The sequence below is a fragment of the Mus caroli genome, unplaced genomic scaffold (genome assembly GCF_978045245.1).
Source record: "Mus caroli unplaced genomic scaffold, Mus_caroli_1 scaffold_8, whole genome shotgun sequence".
NCBI classification, from domain to species: Eukaryota; Metazoa; Chordata; class Mammalia; order Rodentia; family Muridae; genus Mus; species Mus caroli.
In genome coordinates this window covers 1,800,500-1,819,563 of record NW_028227263.1, presented here as the reverse complement: position 1 = coordinate 1,819,563, position 19,064 = coordinate 1,800,500, and the positions used below count along the sequence as shown (strand labels likewise).

The 19,064-nt window shown below is 45.4% G+C and overlaps 1 protein-coding gene across 5 annotated transcripts in view; it reads right to left on the bottom strand.

Annotated features, from left to right (window-relative positions):
- Positions 1–1,984: 1,984 nt before the first annotated feature.
- Positions 1,985–19,064, bottom strand: part of Nap1l4 (nucleosome assembly protein 1 like 4) — a 37,012-nt gene continuing 19,932 nt past the window's right edge. For 4 of the 5 annotated variants that reach the window (XM_021167427.3, XM_021167428.3, XM_021167430.3 and 1 more), the window contains exons 9-15: positions 17,988–18,127; positions 15,795–15,940; positions 13,172–13,194; positions 12,633–12,752; positions 9,874–9,903; positions 8,870–8,926; positions 1,985–3,033 (exon numbers count right to left, since the gene is read on the bottom strand). In XM_021167427.3, coding sequence (XP_021023086.1) covers positions 2,995–3,033; positions 8,870–8,926; positions 9,874–9,903; positions 12,633–12,752; positions 13,172–13,194; positions 15,795–15,940; positions 17,988–18,127 — 555 coding nt within the window. In that variant the 3' untranslated portion in view covers positions 1,985–2,994. Of the gene's footprint in view, positions 3,034–7,284; positions 7,321–8,869; positions 8,927–9,873; positions 9,904–12,632; positions 12,753–13,171; positions 13,195–15,794; positions 15,941–17,987; positions 18,128–19,064 lie in introns of those variants that run through there. The other variant, XM_085841137.1, reaches the window with a different exon arrangement.

Here is a 19,064-nt window from a genome sequence, read left to right as displayed (position 1 = left end):
ATACTAACCCCCAAAGCCTTGAGAGAACCTGCAGGTACACAAAGTGATGCTATGTGACCTTGCTCCTTGATTTAAAACTATTGGTTGAATAAAGATGCTGACAGCCTAATAGCTGAGCAGAAGAGAGGCAGGGAGGGTTACAATTCTGGGGCTCAGAGTCTGAGGACCACAAGGGGAGAGAGAAGATGGAAAAGACATAATGAAGTAGATGAATTATAAACTTGGCCACATGGGCTGGCCAGTCAGAATAAGGGTCCATGCCATATCTTGGAGTTATTGGCAGGGAAGTAGGCATAATAACATAGAGGATAGAGATCTGCCCAGCTCTAGTGCTTTAAAAGTTTATTATAAATATAAATGTGTCTTTTATCTGGGAACTGTAAGATCAAAGGCAGGGTAGAAACCTCCAATTGAGATTAAATACATACTGAACACCTAACAGTGGCCAGTCAAGGATTTGGGCTCCATGCCAATGAGGACCCACCTTCCCCATCTTGTGACCCTAGAGGGCAAGTAACAGCATGGTACGTCTGACCACAGCTACATGTCTCAGTCGCAAGCAGCTGGGTCCCTGAACACTTCATGTCCAGAAAGGAAAAGAAACCTACCTCTGTTCTGGGTCATCCCCCAAGCTGCTCTCCTGCTGTGTCCTCTCACACCAAAGGTAGCACTGTCATGGCTCATCACTTAAGTAGTCTGCCACAACACTGGACCCAACCGCACTTTTCACCTGTTGGATGTCTATCAAAGACACTTGCCTCTCTTGAGTGCAGATGGCCTGGTGTGAAACACCGAACACACTGCTGGTGGCCCTTGCTGATTCTCCTTCACTAAGACCTATTGGCCAGAAGTGGTAAACTAGGAGCCAGAGGCAAGGGCAGCTCAGAAAGTGACCCTTTCATGTAGCTATGATGTTGGCTGGGTCGTCAGGCTAATGTGCCTGAAAATTACCCAAGCACATCATTTTGTGCAGTTACCCAATGATGTGTGAAATGCACATTTATAAATGAATCTAATTGGCTCAGATGGACTAAGTGGCCATTGCTCAGGTGAGTCCCATTACACTGGGCTGGGAATAGCAGCAGTAGGCAGGTCTATCACTACAGATGAGGCAGAATTCCTTAGGTAAGGACACAGGATGAAGGGTGTACACTATTGTCCAAACACTTAATGTATGCCCACCTCCAAGCCTGACTTCTCCTACAGCCTTGTCCTATGTAGCTCTTATGAGGCAAGGAACAGGGCAGCCATGCAGGCAGGTCAGGACACTGGGCTTGTACGGGGAAGGCAGTCACTTGTATCTAACTTTGAGCCTGCAAAGCAGGCATTCCAGAGATGAGGTCTTCCCCCACTAAGTTCAGTCAGAAATGGCCACCAGCCTGACTTCCCAGCATTTGGGAGGCTAGGGCAGGAGGCGTGTATATAGCAACATCATCTCAGAGCCATTCTTCCCCCCCACCAAACATCCCAATCCCTTACGTTTTAGATGTTTGGTTTTTTTTTCTAAATGTACCTCTCCTATATCTTGATCTTACAAGGCAGAGTCTCAGATCCAGAGGTGTTTTCCTAATTTATTATTGTATGGGTATGTGCCAGCACGCAGATTTGTGCACCACATGCATACTGAGAGACTAGGAGAAGGCGTTGGATCCCCTAGAAGTTAACCTAGAAGGTTGTTTGCCATCATGTGGGTTTGTGAACTGAGCTATTGCTCAAGCCTCTATGATCATTTGCTAAGGCCTTTCTTACTGTAGCTAACTGCTTCCAGAGCCCTAGGCTGGTTCCACAGTCAAACTGCTTGCTCCTAAGAATGGGCTTTCACAGCCTCAAAACCAAGTGTTAAGTCTGCAGACTGGAATCTTTGGTCCAGCCACTCAAGAGCTCAGTCCAGCAGGGTTGTGGCCAACTGTGGACAGTCAGAAGGAGCAAGTAGGCTATCAGAAAAACCCCAACCAATCCAACAACAACAACAAAAAAACCAATCTCAGTTTGTGTTTCACAACTTTAATAGAATATCCTAACTATTCTGTACAAATTGAAAACACCGTATTCAGTTACAAATGTGTTATTGGGTAAGGCTGAGCACACTCTACATGGCTGGTCACTGTGGACATGGCTGTCCTGGCTACCAGAGACACAACCATACTCTCAGAAACACCCCTCCCCCCGCACCACACCAACCACCAACTGGTCACCAAACCCAGGTGTGGCCCTGGTGTGCACAGTACAAGCTGAAGCTGTACTCCACAGGCCAGAGATCCCTAGTGAAGGAGAACTTCTGCCCCCTGGCTACAGCCTGCCAACTTCCAGCGGCAATAACATATGGTCTGCATGGCACAGCGCAGCACAGCTGGTGGCAGGAAGTAGCAGGGCTTCCTCCATGAGCCTCCCTCCACTTGGTGTCACATCCTCCTGATCAAGTCAGCAACATGGTCTCTTAAGTGGGAGGAGGACAGTGAAGTCCAAAGCTCCCCAAGCACAAGTAAATAAATAAGTACGAGGGTGAACCCGATGGCTCTGGCCTCAGAGGTGTGTGCCACAACCCACCCACCCCTAAAACCAAAACGCAAGAAAAAAAAATGCTCTAAGGCGAGCACAGCTTCCTCTACAGTGCTTGGGCGATGACTAGGGCACAGCAGCTGGAGCAGCTTCCCACGCAGTTCAGCGGCTGGAAATCATGGGGCCTTGCCAGTAGGGAGGGCCGGGTGCACACAATCACAGGCTCTGTCAATCCCAGGCACAACCTCGGTCCACCCCAAGTGATCTTCAGGCACCAAGCTGCAGGTGCTACAACTAAATCTCCTATTCTGAACTGCAGCAGTCTCCACTGTACAAGTTTAGCAAAGTAAGATGGGGAGGGGGAGAGGAATCATGCACTTGGAAATGGTTAGATGTCACAGCACTGTCAACAAAATTCTGCTTTGGCAGGGACTGAGGCCCCTGCCTGCGGTCCTGACAGCCATCGACAAGGCGGCCCCACAGGGTCACTGCTTCTCACTGCTGCTTGCACTCCGCTGGCTGGCTGGGTTCTTTCTGCAAGAATACAGAATTTGAAGAGAATAAAACAAGTATCACTCATCAAGCCTCCCCTTCCCATAAGAACCAAGACCCAACGAGCTCATTCCTTTTTACCAAAAAGATGGCTCCCACAAACGGACTTTAAGAGCTGACCCAGAAATAGGTCAGCTCCCCAGAAGAGTCCCAGGTGTCTGCTTTCCTGTTCTAATGTAAAGTCTAACTTAAAATGTGCTAGGCAGACACTTGCTGGGGCCACAAGGAACTAGCCACATGAGAGTCTTTGCTGCAGGTATAGATCACACCGGCCTGTGCCAGCAACTTCCTCTCTCTAGGGCAGCCCAGTCCTGGGCATTCACGCAGTGAAGGCAGTCCTTCCGAGCCAGCTGGCTCTCTCCGCTAGTACCCAAACAGATTCAACTCCAGTGGTTCATAGGGCAGGAGCTAGTTCCTATAGAGCATGTCTATCAGTCTCACAGAGTATGAGCCAGATCACACCTGTCTGACCTAACACACAAACCTGGTGTCTTTAAAACACATCCAAGATCTGGGAGTTTTGTATGTAGGACAATAAAAGCCTGAGGACAGACAAGGACCTTACTGCTGCCTCAGAGCTAAAATATGTACTCGTCTTTTTTCCAGAATCCCTGGGAACTACAACTTCAAATCACTGTGGTTCCAGGCTGAGGCAGAGCAACGCATGCTCAAGGCCCGTCTGACCCACACAGCAAGGTTCGTTCATGTCTCCAAGTAACAAAGACTAGAAATGCAGCCTAGCAAGTGTAGCACTTGTCGGGTGTGCCCAAGGTCCTGGGCTTGATCCTCAGCACCACATCAAAAAATCTATTATTTTTAGAGAAGGACTATGTATGAACCCCTGGCTGACCTTGAACTCACAAAGATCTGCTTGCATTGGTCTCTCAAGTGCTGGGGAAAAAAATTACTCTTTTGCTTTGAGATAGGGTCTCACTTATGTAGTCTTGGCTGTTCTGGAATGTTGTAAACCAGAGTGGCCTTGAACTCACAGGAAATTGCCTGTTCCTGCATCTCGAATGCTAAGATAAAATGTGTGTTTTGCCTACATGTATGTCTGCACACCATGTATGTTCCTAGTGCCATCAGCAGTAGAAGAGGAGGTGGTCAGACTGCTTGGAACTAGTTACAGAGAGCTGAATGTAAGCTGCCATGTGGATGTCGAGAACTTCAACTTTGGAAGAGCAGCCCGTGCTCTTAAGCTAAGCCTATCTCTCCAGCCTGATAAAATACATTTATTAAAAAGCTATTCTGTGTGGTGTGGTGGCACACACCTTTAATCCCAGGAGGTGGAGGCTGTTGGATCTCTGAGTGTTTTGAGTCCAGCCTCTATACAAAGCAAGTTCCAGGACAGCCAGGGCTGTTTACACAAAGAAATTATGTCTCAAAAAACCACCCCCCCCCCCAATAAATAAAAATAAAAAAATTGACTATGGCTATGGGAGAGAGAGGGAGAGGGGGAGAGGGAGAGGGAGAGGGAGAGGGAGAGAGAGAGAGAGAGAGAGAGAGAGAGAGAGAGAGAGAGAGAGAGAGAGAGAGAGTGTGTGTTGGGGGTGTCTAAGAAAAACCTGCATCACATGTATGTTAACACCAGAAGTACCTATGGTATAAGATGAAACCAGAATCCACCTTGAGGCATCACACTTCAGGGACAAAAATACAATGTTGAGGCACACAAGAAGAGAATCTTGGCTTGGTTAGACCTCTACTTTTTCCAATTTAAAAGTTTATTTATGTATGTTGTGTCTGTGTGAGGATAGGTATCAGATCCCCTATAACTGGAATTACAGATGGTTGTAAGCTATTGTGTGGATATTGGGAAGTGAACCCAGGACCTCTAAAACAACTAGTGCTCTTCACCACTGAGCCATCTCTCCAGCCTGAGAAGAACACAGGGATATAACTGAGCCCTCCAGGTTATGGTTCCTACCCCTGTGTTTCAGGGGCCTTGTAAGTCAACAAGGAACCCAAGCCCAGAGATGCTGTGCTATTCTCAGCAGTCAACTTCACTGTATGTGGAATTAACTCAAACCCAAGCTGCTGGGCACTCCTGTGGGGGACTTTTTTGATGGGATTATTTGAAGTGGAAAGACCTACTTTAAACCTAGGCCATAGCTCCTAGTGGTAGTTTATGTAAAGGACATGGAAAAAGAAAGTTTCTGCTCTTTACCTGCTTGCCCTCACTGTCAGGCAAGTCCATTCCTTCACTGGCGTTTGAGCCTATTTCTTTGGCATGGCAACATATACACAAAACCAGCTGAGACACCCAACTTTGTGGACCAAATAAGGATCAGATGTTTGAACTTGGGGGACAGCCATTTCTAGAATAGTTGAATCACAGACTATAAGCCACTCTAGTAAATCCCATTTATAATGGATTCATTCTATCAGTTGTTTCTCTAGAGAAGCTCAATACAGATGCCAATCAAGCAAGAGCTGTCAAAAGACAGCCAAGGCTAGATCTAGAGGTAGTCAACACAGTGGTCATGGTCACTAACCTACTGACCTAGAGAGCATCAGAGGCAGGGTGTCCCAAGCGAGTACAGCAGGGATAGGAGAGAAGAAGGCAAGCAATGCACACAAGGGAAGGAGTGGGAGCTCTAGGGGCTGGGGTGCAATGGGGTCTCCCCCAGCACAGAAAAATAAAGGCATTGCAGGTAAAAAACAAGCGGGCAAGGAGTAGGTGTGTCCCTACCACGGCCTCAGAACATAGGCATCCTGAACTTTATCCTGTTACTTAAATGAAGTGGCATTGCATTTTGACCACAGGAATGTAAATTTTTTTTGTCTTCAAAAAAAAAAAAAAAACAAACCAAAACTGGAGGATGTAAAAATCCAAAACATAAGCCATAGCAGTTTAGGTAATGAAGCTACCGAGGAGAATAATCTTTATTAGTGTGGCAGAAGAGGCCATTGGAAAGGTAAGAACAATGAGGCAGCAGGTTTACACAAGGAAACCACAGCTCCACACCCCACCCATGCCAGGCAGTAGGCAGTAGTATCCACCTACGCTACTACTGGGATAACAACCCATTGAAGGGTGGGACACTGGCTTTGGCCTGTGACACAGTCAGAAACTAAACTGCAACTGAACTGTACCTTCTGCTACATCACAAATCTTAATGACAAATTGGCCAGCCCCTCAACATTAGCACTTAAAATGCATTAAGTCGGCCAAAACCTCGATCACCACAGGCCTACATAAAGTGGGGTTATCAAAAGCATGGTGAGAAAGGTGGAGCTGAGGTCACTTATATACTCCACTATGTCAGCTGCACTAGAGGGCAAGGCCCACACCAAAGCTACCAGCAGGTGGACACGCACCATAGTTCTGCTACTATGGCCTCGATAAAGAGGAATATTTTAACACTGACAGTCAACTGTACCTAACAGCTAGAGTGAAGAAGGCCCCAGAGTGAGCCCATCAAAGACAATAGGACTAGGCTCTGTCAGACTCCTGTCACTCTGGACAATTCCTTATAAACTGATGCCTACAAATAAAAAAAAGGCAGGGGCCTACACATGGGATCCTTGTGGTGCCTCCCACTCTGCCTGGCCTTTCTTCCTTTTCTTACTGCATTAGATATGTTCACAGGGAAGACCTTGTCACTGACAAGGGCAAGGGCCTCCCTTCACTGCTAATTACTTATAGGTGAGTGTGATCTCCAAACTAAACAGGGAAACAAGGTGCCCTACATTGTGTCCACAACTGGCTCTGTCATCCTCCAAACAAATCTTGAGATGGGGCTTTATAGTGGCCATGCTGGCAGGTACACCAGGCCACCTGACCTGATCGTTTTGTTCACTTACTGGTCTGTCTAATGCCTGGTAGACACCTAGACAAATCCAGAGTCAGAGCGACTAAAGTCACATAGTGTCTTTAAGCCTGGTGCAGTGTAGACAACAGGCACTTTTCTATCAGGGCTTTTTGTCCGGGGTGACCCCCTGAGGCTCTTGTTCTTTTACCAGTGACAATGCTCTCCACAGCACAGCTCATTGCCCAGTTATCAAAAACACCAGGCCCTGAAGGTAGGAGCTGAGTCTCACTGTTCTGCTGGTTTTACAAATGCATTAACTGTGGAGCCAGTACAAGTGCCACTCACAAGGTCCAGAGGCAGCCCCAGCTCCTATACAATGCAATAGATCACATCTTTCAATGTCCCAGAAGTCAAAATAATCAACGAATCAATTACAGACAGCAATTTGGAAGTTAGGTATGAACAGATTCCACCTTACCTAGAAACGCATGAATGATTAACACAAAAATTACACCTAAATGGGGAAAAAAATTGAAAGGAACTGTCAGCATGAAAGAAAATGAAATGCACAAAATTATACAGGAGGCAACAGCCACATTCTCAAGATACAAGAGCTTCCAGTAGGGGTAGGAGCAGCTTCAGCGCACCAGAGCTGCATGCCTTCCCGAGGTCAAACCTTATTCCCTCTTACAATACACAACTCCCAGACAACACTGTGTGCGGTTTTTTAGTGATGATTCCAGTTACCTTCCACTTTGGAGGGTGCACATGAAGCCACAGAACAATCACACCTTGACCTAAGGACAGAAGGACCACCCCTTGGGTTGCCTGCAACAAACAACAGCTCTTCACTGTACCCCCATTGCCTACTTCTGAAGCTTCTTTCCACCCCTAGACAATGCCAAAGGCCAAGTGTTTGTGGGGTGTTCTACTAATCACATAACTTGGGTGAGAGGCTCTCTTCAAAAAACGGGGATATGAGAGGAGACAGAAGGCAAAGGGAAAACAACAGGAAGAAGAAATGGGAGGAGAGGGGATGCAATGGAGGCTATGTGAGACAAGCACAGCACAGAAGCCAAGGTGCACCAAGTTGGAACATGCATGTGACAAGCTGCCCTGGTCCCTGCCAACTGTACTGTGACCATGTGTCCATCCTCTGCTCACAGAGCATGAACAGCCAACACCCCGAGGCTCACCAGGTAGTACAATCTCCATGACCCACAAGTGACCTTTAGAGGAGAGTGGCATTCGTGTGGGTGGTGGCAGCTTTCCCATTTTTCCCTCAGGGAACTTCCCAGTGTGTGCATGCATTCTCAGCAGCACAGCAGTCACAACACCAAGTCGCTGCACTGACAGCTTTTAGCACACACTCCACACAGGGAAAACAAGGACAACAGACAGACACTAGCCAGTCAGAGATGCAAGGCACAGGGACACCAGGCAGGGATGCACTCCAACAGACTCCACACTGTCAAACACAGGAAAGTATGGCTGCACTAGAGCAGCTCAGGGCATCCTGCCATCAGGTGCCAAAGCCCCCTAATGAAGAGTCTCCTGAGACCACAGAGAAAACCCCACATTTCCAGGTGAAACTGGTAGTGCAAAACTTCCAGGTGAAATTGGTAGTGCAAAACTTCCACGTGAAATTGGTGGTGCAGATTGTCTTTTCTTTTGCCAGTCTTCCTGTCCTGCAACCAATCACTATGCATATGTATATACGATGCTTTTTTGTCAATCTTCTAAGCAAAAGTTCTGATCACAAGCTAATGTTCTCTTTACTATCACACACAATTCATAGCAGGTGCTCTGCTGATGCACATGGGTGCTTCCTGTCACAACATCCCTCTAGGGAAGAGCTGGAAGCAATGCATGTTCAAGTCTACAGAGAACTAGTAACACCTGGTTGGACCTGACGCCTCATGTTCCAGGCATATGAGTTGCCTTTCCTCAACTGTGGATTTTCTGACATGTATATTCTTAGCATCATTGCCTCAAAGTGGGAACAGCTTCAAAAGTCCCACCGTGCAATACTGGTAGGCTCAGGACGTCCCCAAATTACTAACCTTGGGGTTAACATCAGCATCATCCTCATCTTCTCCTTCTTCATCACCTTCCAATTCCTACATTAGAGAGACAAAAGAATGATGACTAGGGTGTGACCGAAGAGCATCACCTGAACCTGTACAAAGTAACACACAGCTTACTCTGCACAACACTTGCTAATTCTTACAAAAGAAGCCAGGTAGGGATGCACTCCAACAGACTCCACACTGTCAAACACAGGAAAGTATGGCTGCACTAGAGCAGACACTAATGCTTAAGAGCACAGACAGCTCTTGCAGAGACAATGAATTCAGTTCCTAGCATCTATGTCAGGCAGCTCACAGCCACTGCAAACTTTTGTTTAAGGAGATCTATCTGATGCCTTCTGCACTCCACAGGAACCAGCACATATGCATGCATACCAGGACAGACATGCATAATCTTAAAAAAAATTATTTCTTTAAAAAAAAAAAAAAAGTAGTTGAATAGGCTGATCCAGAAGCTTAGCTTCCTGTGGTGTCTCCTTCCCACGGGCAAATCACAGCAGAGTCCTGCACTAGGGCCACAGTCACTAACAATTACTCTGTATCTTTTCATTTTCACAGATAATCCTGAAACATTTCCAAAAAATCAGACATTCCTTATTAAATGGCTACTAATATGCATTTTAAAAAAAAAGATTTATTTACTTAACATGCCTACACTGTCACTGTCTTCAGACACACAACAAAAGACGACATCAGATCCCATTATAGATGGTTGAGTCACCTTGTGGTTGCTGGGAATTGCACTCGGGACCTCTGGAAGAGCAGCCAGTGCTCTTAACTGCTAAACCATCTCTCCAGCTCTAATATACATCTTTATACACAATTACAGGATCAAAATCTATGGGCACCAAAACCAAATGGTTTCAAAATCGCCACTGAAACCAAGCAAGATCCTTGGACTTCCTAACTTCAAGCAGACGAGGGAAAGCCACACAAGGCTGGAGTAACAACACAACACTGCATGACGCCTTCCTTACCTCCTCTTCACCTTCCTCGCCTTCTTCAAACTGCAGAGGAAACAGAAAAACAACTTAAACTTCTAGAACCATAATGTAGCCCCAATGCCAAGCTGATAAGCAACCTGCTAGGCTAAAGGTAGCATGAAGCTTGGTGCTGCTACAGAAGCAGTGATGGCTCCAGGTACATGTGAGGCACATGCTGCTGTTGCAGGCCCAGCCAGATCAGTCAGCACTGTGTGTGTGAGCAGCCTCCTGGGACTGAAAGTTGCTCAAGAGTTAAGGATGGGGAGGGGTGATGACTTGTGACTGAACATGCTGGAATAGCTCCCTTTCTATCTTCAGACTGAAACAGGGGCAACAGGAGTCATTTGGGAAGAGGGACTCTCATCTGAGAAATTGCCTCCATGAGATGTGTCTATAGGCAAGCCAGTAGTACATGTTCTTGATTAATAATTACTGCGGTAGGGCCCAGCTCACTGTATGTGGTGTCACCCCTAGGCTGGTGGTCCTCAAGTGCTACAAGAAGACAAGCTGAATAAGTTAGTAAGCAGCATTCCTCTATGTTTCTGCATCAGTTTCTGCCTCTAGGTTCCTAACTTTATTTTCTTGGATGATGGAAGATCCAGGTAAGATCAAACAAACCCTTCATCCCGAAGTTGCTTTCAGTGATGGTATTTCATCACAGCAACAGATACCCAACTAAGACCAAGGCTAAACTAAGTTAATCAGCTGTTTAACTGCATACAAAAACCTTGGCATTGCACACCTCAGATAGTGGGGTGGGATTGCCTTTATTAGGTTTCTTTTTTACATATTTATTTTATAAACATTTATAAAATCTTGGTGTTTAGTCAAAACTAATGTGAAACCACAACCAAGGCTCTGTGTCAATTTCTCTGTCTAATATATTTTTGATCAAACAATTTCAAGTTCCAAACATGGGTTCCTTAAGGCTGGTCACTCTAGTACCAGTGATTACTAGCATGAGAAGGCACCTGATTTGCCACTTGTAAGACCACTCGCATATTCCTTTGAGACAATATGAAAGTGCAACTTCAAAAAGCCAGAACCCACTGGCCTCCTGGCACCATAAAGCAGCAAGGAGGGACTGAGCCACAAAGTAAGTGTCTTTCCCTCATGGCATCCAAGCCGGTTTCTAAAAGACAGGCCTTTTGTTTCTTTTAAGATCCCTATATAGCCCAAACTAGTCTCAAAACACTAAATTACTTTATCAAGCTCCTGAGTGCCAGGATGACAGTTGTACTGTATGAATCCAAGGGAGAAGCTACATCTGAACTAGCCCAGTGTTATTATCTTAAGATTCAAGTCCATTTCTTTTCTCTGGAGCTTGAGAAAAAAATCATCTGGTGGGGTAAAAAGGGTCCGCACTAAGTGCACCTCCCACACTGACAGGGCCAGCTGCTTCCCCCACTAACAATCCTCTGGTCTTGTGCCCAGTAGTAATGTGTTTCTTTTTTTTTTTTTTTTTTCTTTCTTTCTTTCTTTTTTTTTTTTTTAATTTGGTTTTTCAAGACAGGGTTTCTCTGTATAGCCCTGGCTGTTCTGGAACTCGCTTTGTAGACCAGGCTGGCCTCAGACTCAGAAATCCGCTTGCCTCTGCCTCCTGAGTGCTGGGATTAAAGGCGTGCACCACCACGCCCAGCAATAATGTGTTTCTTACACTTGCTTTCAGTGCCTGGTGAGTAAGGCTGCTGTAGCCAGCTCCTCAGTATGGGGGTAGAAGAGACTATGTAAACCCTCACCTGCTATCCTTAAAGCATAAGCTCACAGTATCATAACCTCCTTGGCCTGAACAAGAAAATCCACACATATATGCACATGCTCACACTGCTGGCTTAGGCCTTTCAGACCCTGTGTCAAGTATGAAGACCACTGAATTGAGGGCAAACTTTCCAATGACTCTGGCTAACTTCAACATCAGTTCTACCACTACAGCAGCACATGTCAGTGGTGCACACAGTTAGCCCTACTGCCACCCACCATCTTGAGAATGCTGCCTTAGAATTGCTGTGTAACTAGATTGTCCTAAAACCTATGCCTCTACACTGCAGGAAACAACCAATGCTAAGCAGTATCCACAAGTATCTCTGCCTAAGGAACAAGCAAGACTTTTTGAAGCTAACACCCACAAGAACAATCAGGAGAGGCAGCCCTCCATGCATCAGAGACAGGCCTTTAGACCTGCCTGATCACCTCACTCCCCATCTAAAGCACCAACAGACTCATGAGCTCTTCAAATGAAGGTTGATAACTTGGGGACAACCCAAGCCTTAGCCACCATGAGATCCTGTGCCAGGTCACATTAAAAGTATAGCCTACTAAGTAATACCTGGAACACATCACAAAGGGTAGGAGGCTCTGGTGCTGGGCACTACTATGACACATGCTAGTATATCCACTACTAGTAACTGTCTGGTATGGCCCAATCTCCATAAGGAAGGGCTTCTTCATACTGGAGTTTGCTCAAGTTCTCAGGTTTTCCACAGAACAGTTTGACCCTCAGGGTCTTAAGAAGGCAAGGTTAAATGAGTCACATCCCAGCATCCCAGGTTACTGAGGACTGACAGCCTCATGGGAAATCCCCTCCTTTTCCTACAGCTTCTAGGATTCTCTTCCCCTTAGTCTACTGTCGGAAGCACAAGAGAGCTGTAGGGCCTTGGGTCTGGATGAATACACAGCTCTGGGCCTTCCAGGTAAGAGTGTCTAAGCACCCACAGGTCTAAGCACCCAGGTAACCACCCCTCTGTCCCACATACATTGTCATCATCCTCTATGGCCTCCCCAGTGAAGTAGAGGACAGCCCGTGGCACGATGCGCTCACGGAAAAAGTGCCCAATTTCAAAGTCAGAGGCTAAGGTGAACTCGGAATCTTCATCCTGAGAGGGAAAACCAATAGTTAACTCATTTCAGTGGGTTAAAGACATGTTCAGTACACCCCGCCCCCTCTTCTTAACCCTTACTTCTGAATCATCTGCACTGCTAGGTAACAGTCACCACATTCAAAGCCACTTAAAATGACCTTAAAGCTAATGTTCAAATTACACTACAAAATACCATGAAAACAATAAGGCAGGTGGGCGGCAGCTCTGCGGCATGTCCTATGCTTCAGAGTGTGGGGTTGGGGTCTCTACTGAGGACTAAAGGGCAGGCATGGAAAAAACATTCTCATGAGGTCCAAGGTATAATGACTTCACTTTAACTACAGAAACTAAAGGAGAAGAATGGATCAGAAAGAGCAAGTGCTTATTCAAGAAATACTTGACAGAAAATCAAGGCTTTTGACAATACATCTTACCAGAGACTCTCCATCTCCAGAGGCTAGAAGAAAAAAAGAAAACACACTTATATTACAATGACACCAATGTTTTAACATCCACACTGAAGGGAAATCAGCTGGCAGACAGCTCTCCCGGACCCCAACAAGGCACCGAGGCACCTTGTGAACATTTCACAAGCTCCATCTGTTACTATTATTTCAGTTAGATAAGGCAGTGGGTCAAAAAAGCTGAGAGTTTGAAGGATGAGCAGGAGGTAGGTGAATCAGCTGCCCTACTGGCACCATACAGAGACTGACCCTGTACACCCTTCAATGCTGAATGGTACATGTTTATCTGCTATGGGGGAAAGAGAAGAATGTGCATTCTGTTGATGACCCTGCAGATATTCACCAGGTCAAACAGAAGATGTGGGCTTCTTGCCACACCCCCATGAAACCAAACCACAATTACCTGACAGATAATTTGGACCTTGACTAGCAATATGTTGGAGTAGATCTAATGCTCTCTGTTTAAGTGTGGTGTCAGCATTTCTCACAGGGCTCATGTCAGTTGTTGTTACAGCCTGACAGCATTCACTGGTACAAAACCACAGCATTGGGTGTATGAACACCACCTACAAGAGGCTGTTACCATGTAGGCAAGGAACAGTCTGAGGGCTGGATCCCGTCTCCCCAGTGACAAGCACCACAACACATGCCTTCTAGGCCAATTCTGTAGGCTGAAGGTCAATGTAGTAGTGCCTCCATCCTCAAATCTGTAGCCCAGCCCCTGAGCACCATCCTCCTTCCTTTCCTGGTCCTAGAACTCATCACTCGATACTGTTACATGTTGCCTGACTGAAACTGTAGCCACTTATTTTCTCCTCTTCAACTTCCTCTACTGTTTACAGTTTTATATTCATTTCCCTTTAAAATGCAGGCTGGATGGGGCTGGTGAGATGGCTCAGCGGTTAAGAGCACTGACTGCTCTTCCAGAGGTCATGAGTTCAAATCCCAGCAACCACATGATGGTTCACAATCATCTGTAATGGAATATGATGCCCTCTTCTGGAGTGTCTGAAGACAGATACAGTGTACTTACATATAAAAAGAATAATAATAAAGGCATTATCATCATTATAAAAAAAGAAAGAATTCAATCGAGGGCTGAAGAGATGGCTCAGTGGTTAAGAGCACTGACTGCTCTTCCAGAGGTCCTGAGTTCAATTCCTAGCAACCACAAGGTGGCTCACAATCATCTGTAATGGGATCCCATGCCCTCTTCTGCTGTCTCTGAAGACAGTGACAGTGTACTCACATATATAAAATAAATAAATCTTAAAAACAAAAAAATGCAGGCTGGAAACTGAATAAGCTAACTTCAGAGTTGTGCCACTATAAAACATCACCCCTAAATATACATCTGCTTATAAATGAATTCCACTTTCACTGTTGCTTTAGGAACACTTTTAGGGAGCTAAGCATGGTGGCACTTGCCTTTAATCCCAGCATTCAGGAGGCAGAGGCAGGCAGATCTCTGTGAGTCCAAGAACAGCCTGGTATACAGAACAAGTCCCAGGACAGCCAGGGCTACCCAGAGAAACCCTATCTCGAAAAAAAAAACCAAAAAATAAAATAATAATAAAAAAGAGTAGTTTTAGGGAACTTCTTAAGACAGGGTGTCACTACGTACCTCTAGCTGTTCCAAACTTACTATGTAGACACCCGCCTGTCTCTGCCTCCCAAATGCTAGGATTAAAGGCCTGTGCACTATGCCCATCAAGAAGCCAACTCTTAAAGGCAGGGATCCTCCACCTGGGCCCCACACAGCCAGCTTGGTCCACCATGTATGTCAGTGTGCACTCTAAAGGAATTTCCTCACACAGGAATCTTGAGCACTAAGCTCTTACTTGCTAACAGAACATACTTTGTGTTTTGTGGGTTCAAAGTTAAATCATAGAAAATGGTCATTACAATGACATTACCCAAATGTCCCATGAGGCACACATGGTGGACAACAGCAGCAAGCTCTAGGACAAAGCAAAGCCAAGTGCCCAGATCCAGGACTGGACCTGCCTAAGGTCCCCCAAACAACTCTACATTGGATAATCTTGGCAGCAGGGATGAATATTTATGTCCAATGATGGTCTCTTCATGGAAAGTGACAAGAAAATGCCTCATACCCATTCTCTAACACTAAGGAAAGGTCTAGCCACCCCCATCATACAATTACTGTGGGACTGCCGAGATAGGAGTCCCCAAGTGGACTGCAGTTATTACTAGGCTCAATGTCCCATCTTTACTATATAGCTCAGAAAACTAGCAAAAAGCTTCAGTGTTGTAATTCTGTTTTTAGCCTTTAAAAACGTTATCACATAGTAATTCCAAGTAAAGCCCTGTGCTCTGTCGAACTGTATAAAACTAGGGAAAACTGAATTTATAAGAAAAAGAAGTTGGACTGGTGACTCAGGTTTGGAACTGTGACTAGCTTGAGCCAGGAATGGTCCTAGAGAGTCTGTGCCTGCCTCCTGCCTATCCCTTCCATATGCCAAGAAAAGTGGTCATCTTCTCCTGAGGTGCACACACTATTTCTAAGAGCTAAGCAAGTATGAGGGAATGGAACAACTTTACAGAGAACACAGAGCAAGCTGCCCCTGCCCACCTTTCAGGGGGCTGAAGAAGTTGAAGAAGGACTCATTGGGCACTTGCTTGGTGATGGTTCGTACGGTGCCCCGGCCCTTGTGCTTCTGCTTTTTCTTGATGGTTTTGACTGTGACATTTTTTCCTTTCTTCCAGTCTATTGTACACCTGCAGGGACAAGGTAACTGTTATAGACATTTGCCCCAAGAGAAATCCCACTACTGTCCAGGAAGGAAGCCAGAGCCATCTGTAACATCTGACACCACTCATCTGCAAACCAGGGAAAAGAACCCCAAAGTCCATCTGTATGACAGCTTACAAGAGCTAGCCTGGTCCCATCATCCTTGAATAACCAATGCTCAAAAGCCTTACAGCTCTGAAATGACAACAGCATTCTTCCACAATAGTCTATAAGGATTCTGAAATGTCTTCTGTGCAAGACACTGTCAAGTCCACAGAATGCTCAAGAACTCATCACCACTCGTTATGCCTGAGCACACCTAGGGTTACCACTCATGTACTCCAACTCAGAAATCAACTAAGTGACAGCAGGGGCCACTGTCTCACTTCTGGTGGCAGCTGAATGATGTCTGCTCAGGAAAACATGAAAAAGCCAAGCCCTCTCCTACATGACAGACTGGGCCTGGAAAAAGATCTCCCCTAACCTAACCCTGAATACTTCAAGCCTTTAAATCACGTAGAACTTGAATGAAGCCCAAAATCATTTCGTGACATTAACAACACTGAGCTGGTTCTGGTCAATTTCCCAAACAGTGAGACACAACCACAGGAGTCAACTTCAAGCTGACTCTCCACTGAGTGGTCTAGAAACTAGTACTGTCATTTATCAGGAAGCAAATTCAGTGTCATATTCCAAAGCTGTAAGTGAACTGTGACATGGATTAAACTTCATCATTCAACAAATACTTTTCCTCTTAAGAGTTTGGGGCTTTGCTGGGCACGATGGTAGCATAGCATTTAATCCCAGCACTCTGGAGGTAGAGGCAGGTGGATCTCTAAGTGCAGCCTAGTCTACAGAGCAAGCTTTAGGCAAGCCAGAGCAACCTAATGACACCCTGACTAAAAAACCACTTCTGCTGGAGAAATAGCTCAAAAGACCAGTTTTTGCTTCCCAGCAACCACACAGTGGCATCACAACCACCCTCAACTCCAACTTCAGAGCATCTGATGCCCTCTTTCAACCTCTGTGGGCACCACATGCACGTGATACAGATACACATGCAGACACAACACTCATACACATTAAATAAAAATAAATCTTAAAAAGAAACTTGGAGCTGAGGACACAAGCCCCAAGGACACTTGGTCTCCTACGTAATGATCCTAGGTTTAATCTCCAGTGTCACAAAAAAAACCCAAAAACCCTTCAATTCCTGGTTATCTAAAGAATTCAAAGCCTGGCCCCACTCAAACAGAAACTGAGGATAGGCTTCCAAGTATATCTGAACCTTAGGACACGACACCTTCCAGTTTTAGCCATATCCACATTGCAGGGTCCCAACTATAAGCTACTACAGACAACTTCTGAAGGGCTTTTAAGTGGTTCCAGACTTTAAAATATATTTAAAAAAAAATATTGCTGGGTAGTGATAGTACACACCTTTAATCCCAGCACTCGAGAGGCAGAGACAGGTGGATCTCTGTGTTGGAGGCCAACCTGGTTTACAGAGGGAGTTCCATGATGGAGAAACCCTGTCTCAAAAACAAACAGAATATTTCTGTATAGCTCTAAGTGCAAACTCTGTGTGTGTGTTTGACTCTGCATAAATGCACAGGCCAGATGCAGACAGAAGAGGGTATCAGCTGTCCTTGTCCTCCCCTAACGCTCTCACCCAATCCTTTGAAGCAGGGTCTTCTTGAATCCAGGGCTCCTGTTTTCTTGACTAGGCTGAAAGCCCGTAATTCCCAGCAATCTTTTTGTCCTCTGCACCCTCAAAGCTGGGGTTACAGACACGTGGCTTTTTATATAAGTGCTGGAGTTTGATCTCTGATCCTTATGCTTACACAGTCATCTCTCTGGCCCCTAAGACTTTTTTTTACATCATTCCCGTTTTTGATCTTTTTCTTTGTTTTACAGAGATCTTCCTGTATATAGCCTAGCCTGGCCTTGAACGCTCATGCACCCCTACACCTGACTCTTCATTTTAAAATTCAAAACCATTACTGCTGTTGTTGCAGAAAGACATGTTCTTACCCATCACAGTCCACAATTTCAGGACCTTCAAAAGAAAACGGGTCGGCCTTGTCTGGCTCTGATTTCATCTTGTACGTTTTCGTCAGGACAGGATTGGTGAAGTAGTCGTTGGGTTCAAAGTGAAACTCTAGCACAAAAGACTGAAGCAAAAATCCAGAGTAAGAACTACCTAACATTTGCGCAAAGAGCTTAAGGAACTCACAACACATTACATAGCCCTTCAACATGGGCAGCCCCACCTTGTATGAAATCTGGATCAGATTTTGTGTTTTGCAGTGAGTGAAAACAGGGTCCTTCATGGGAGGTAATAGAGAAGACAGTGTTACCTGCTCCCTTGAAGCTGCACAGTACCTCACAATATTTGCAGAAAAAGAGGTATATCAAGAAAAAAACTAGCCAATTCACAAATATATAAACAAAAAATAAAGGAAATGGGCAGTGGTGGTGCACACACCTTTAATTCTACTACTTGGGAGGCAGAGGCAGGCAAATTCCTGAGTTCAAGGCCAGCCAAGGCTACACAGAGAAACCTGGTTTCAAAAAAAAAAAACCCAAAAAACCATACAAACAAAACCAAAACAAGATGATTTTCTGAGGCAAAATGTACCAAACCAAAAACCTCTGTGGGATTAGGCAATGCTCTCAGACATATCATGTAACCAAAATAATTAAATATGTCTGACCTCCAAAATCATCATCTGTGATTTTTTTTGGAGGAGGTGAGGGTGGGGGAACAGTCCACTCTGATAGAGAGAATGAATATCTTGTGTGTTGTATAGATGCATCACCTGTCACTTAAAAAGCCTACGGCCTAGACAGGAAATAGAGGTGGAACATCTGGGAGAGAAAGGATTCTGGGATAAAGCCAGAAGGGCGACTGGCAAGGAAGATGTGAGGACACATGGCTATGCCTGAGCATAGGCAACCAGGCACGTGGCAGAATGTAAGCAGGAATGAATGGGATATTTTAAGTTATATTTAGTCAGAGATGAGCCTAGCTATATGGTAAAGGTATTTGTAAATATATTTTGAGTCTATTTCATCTTACTTCTGGGAGCATGGGACTGGAAGGAAGAA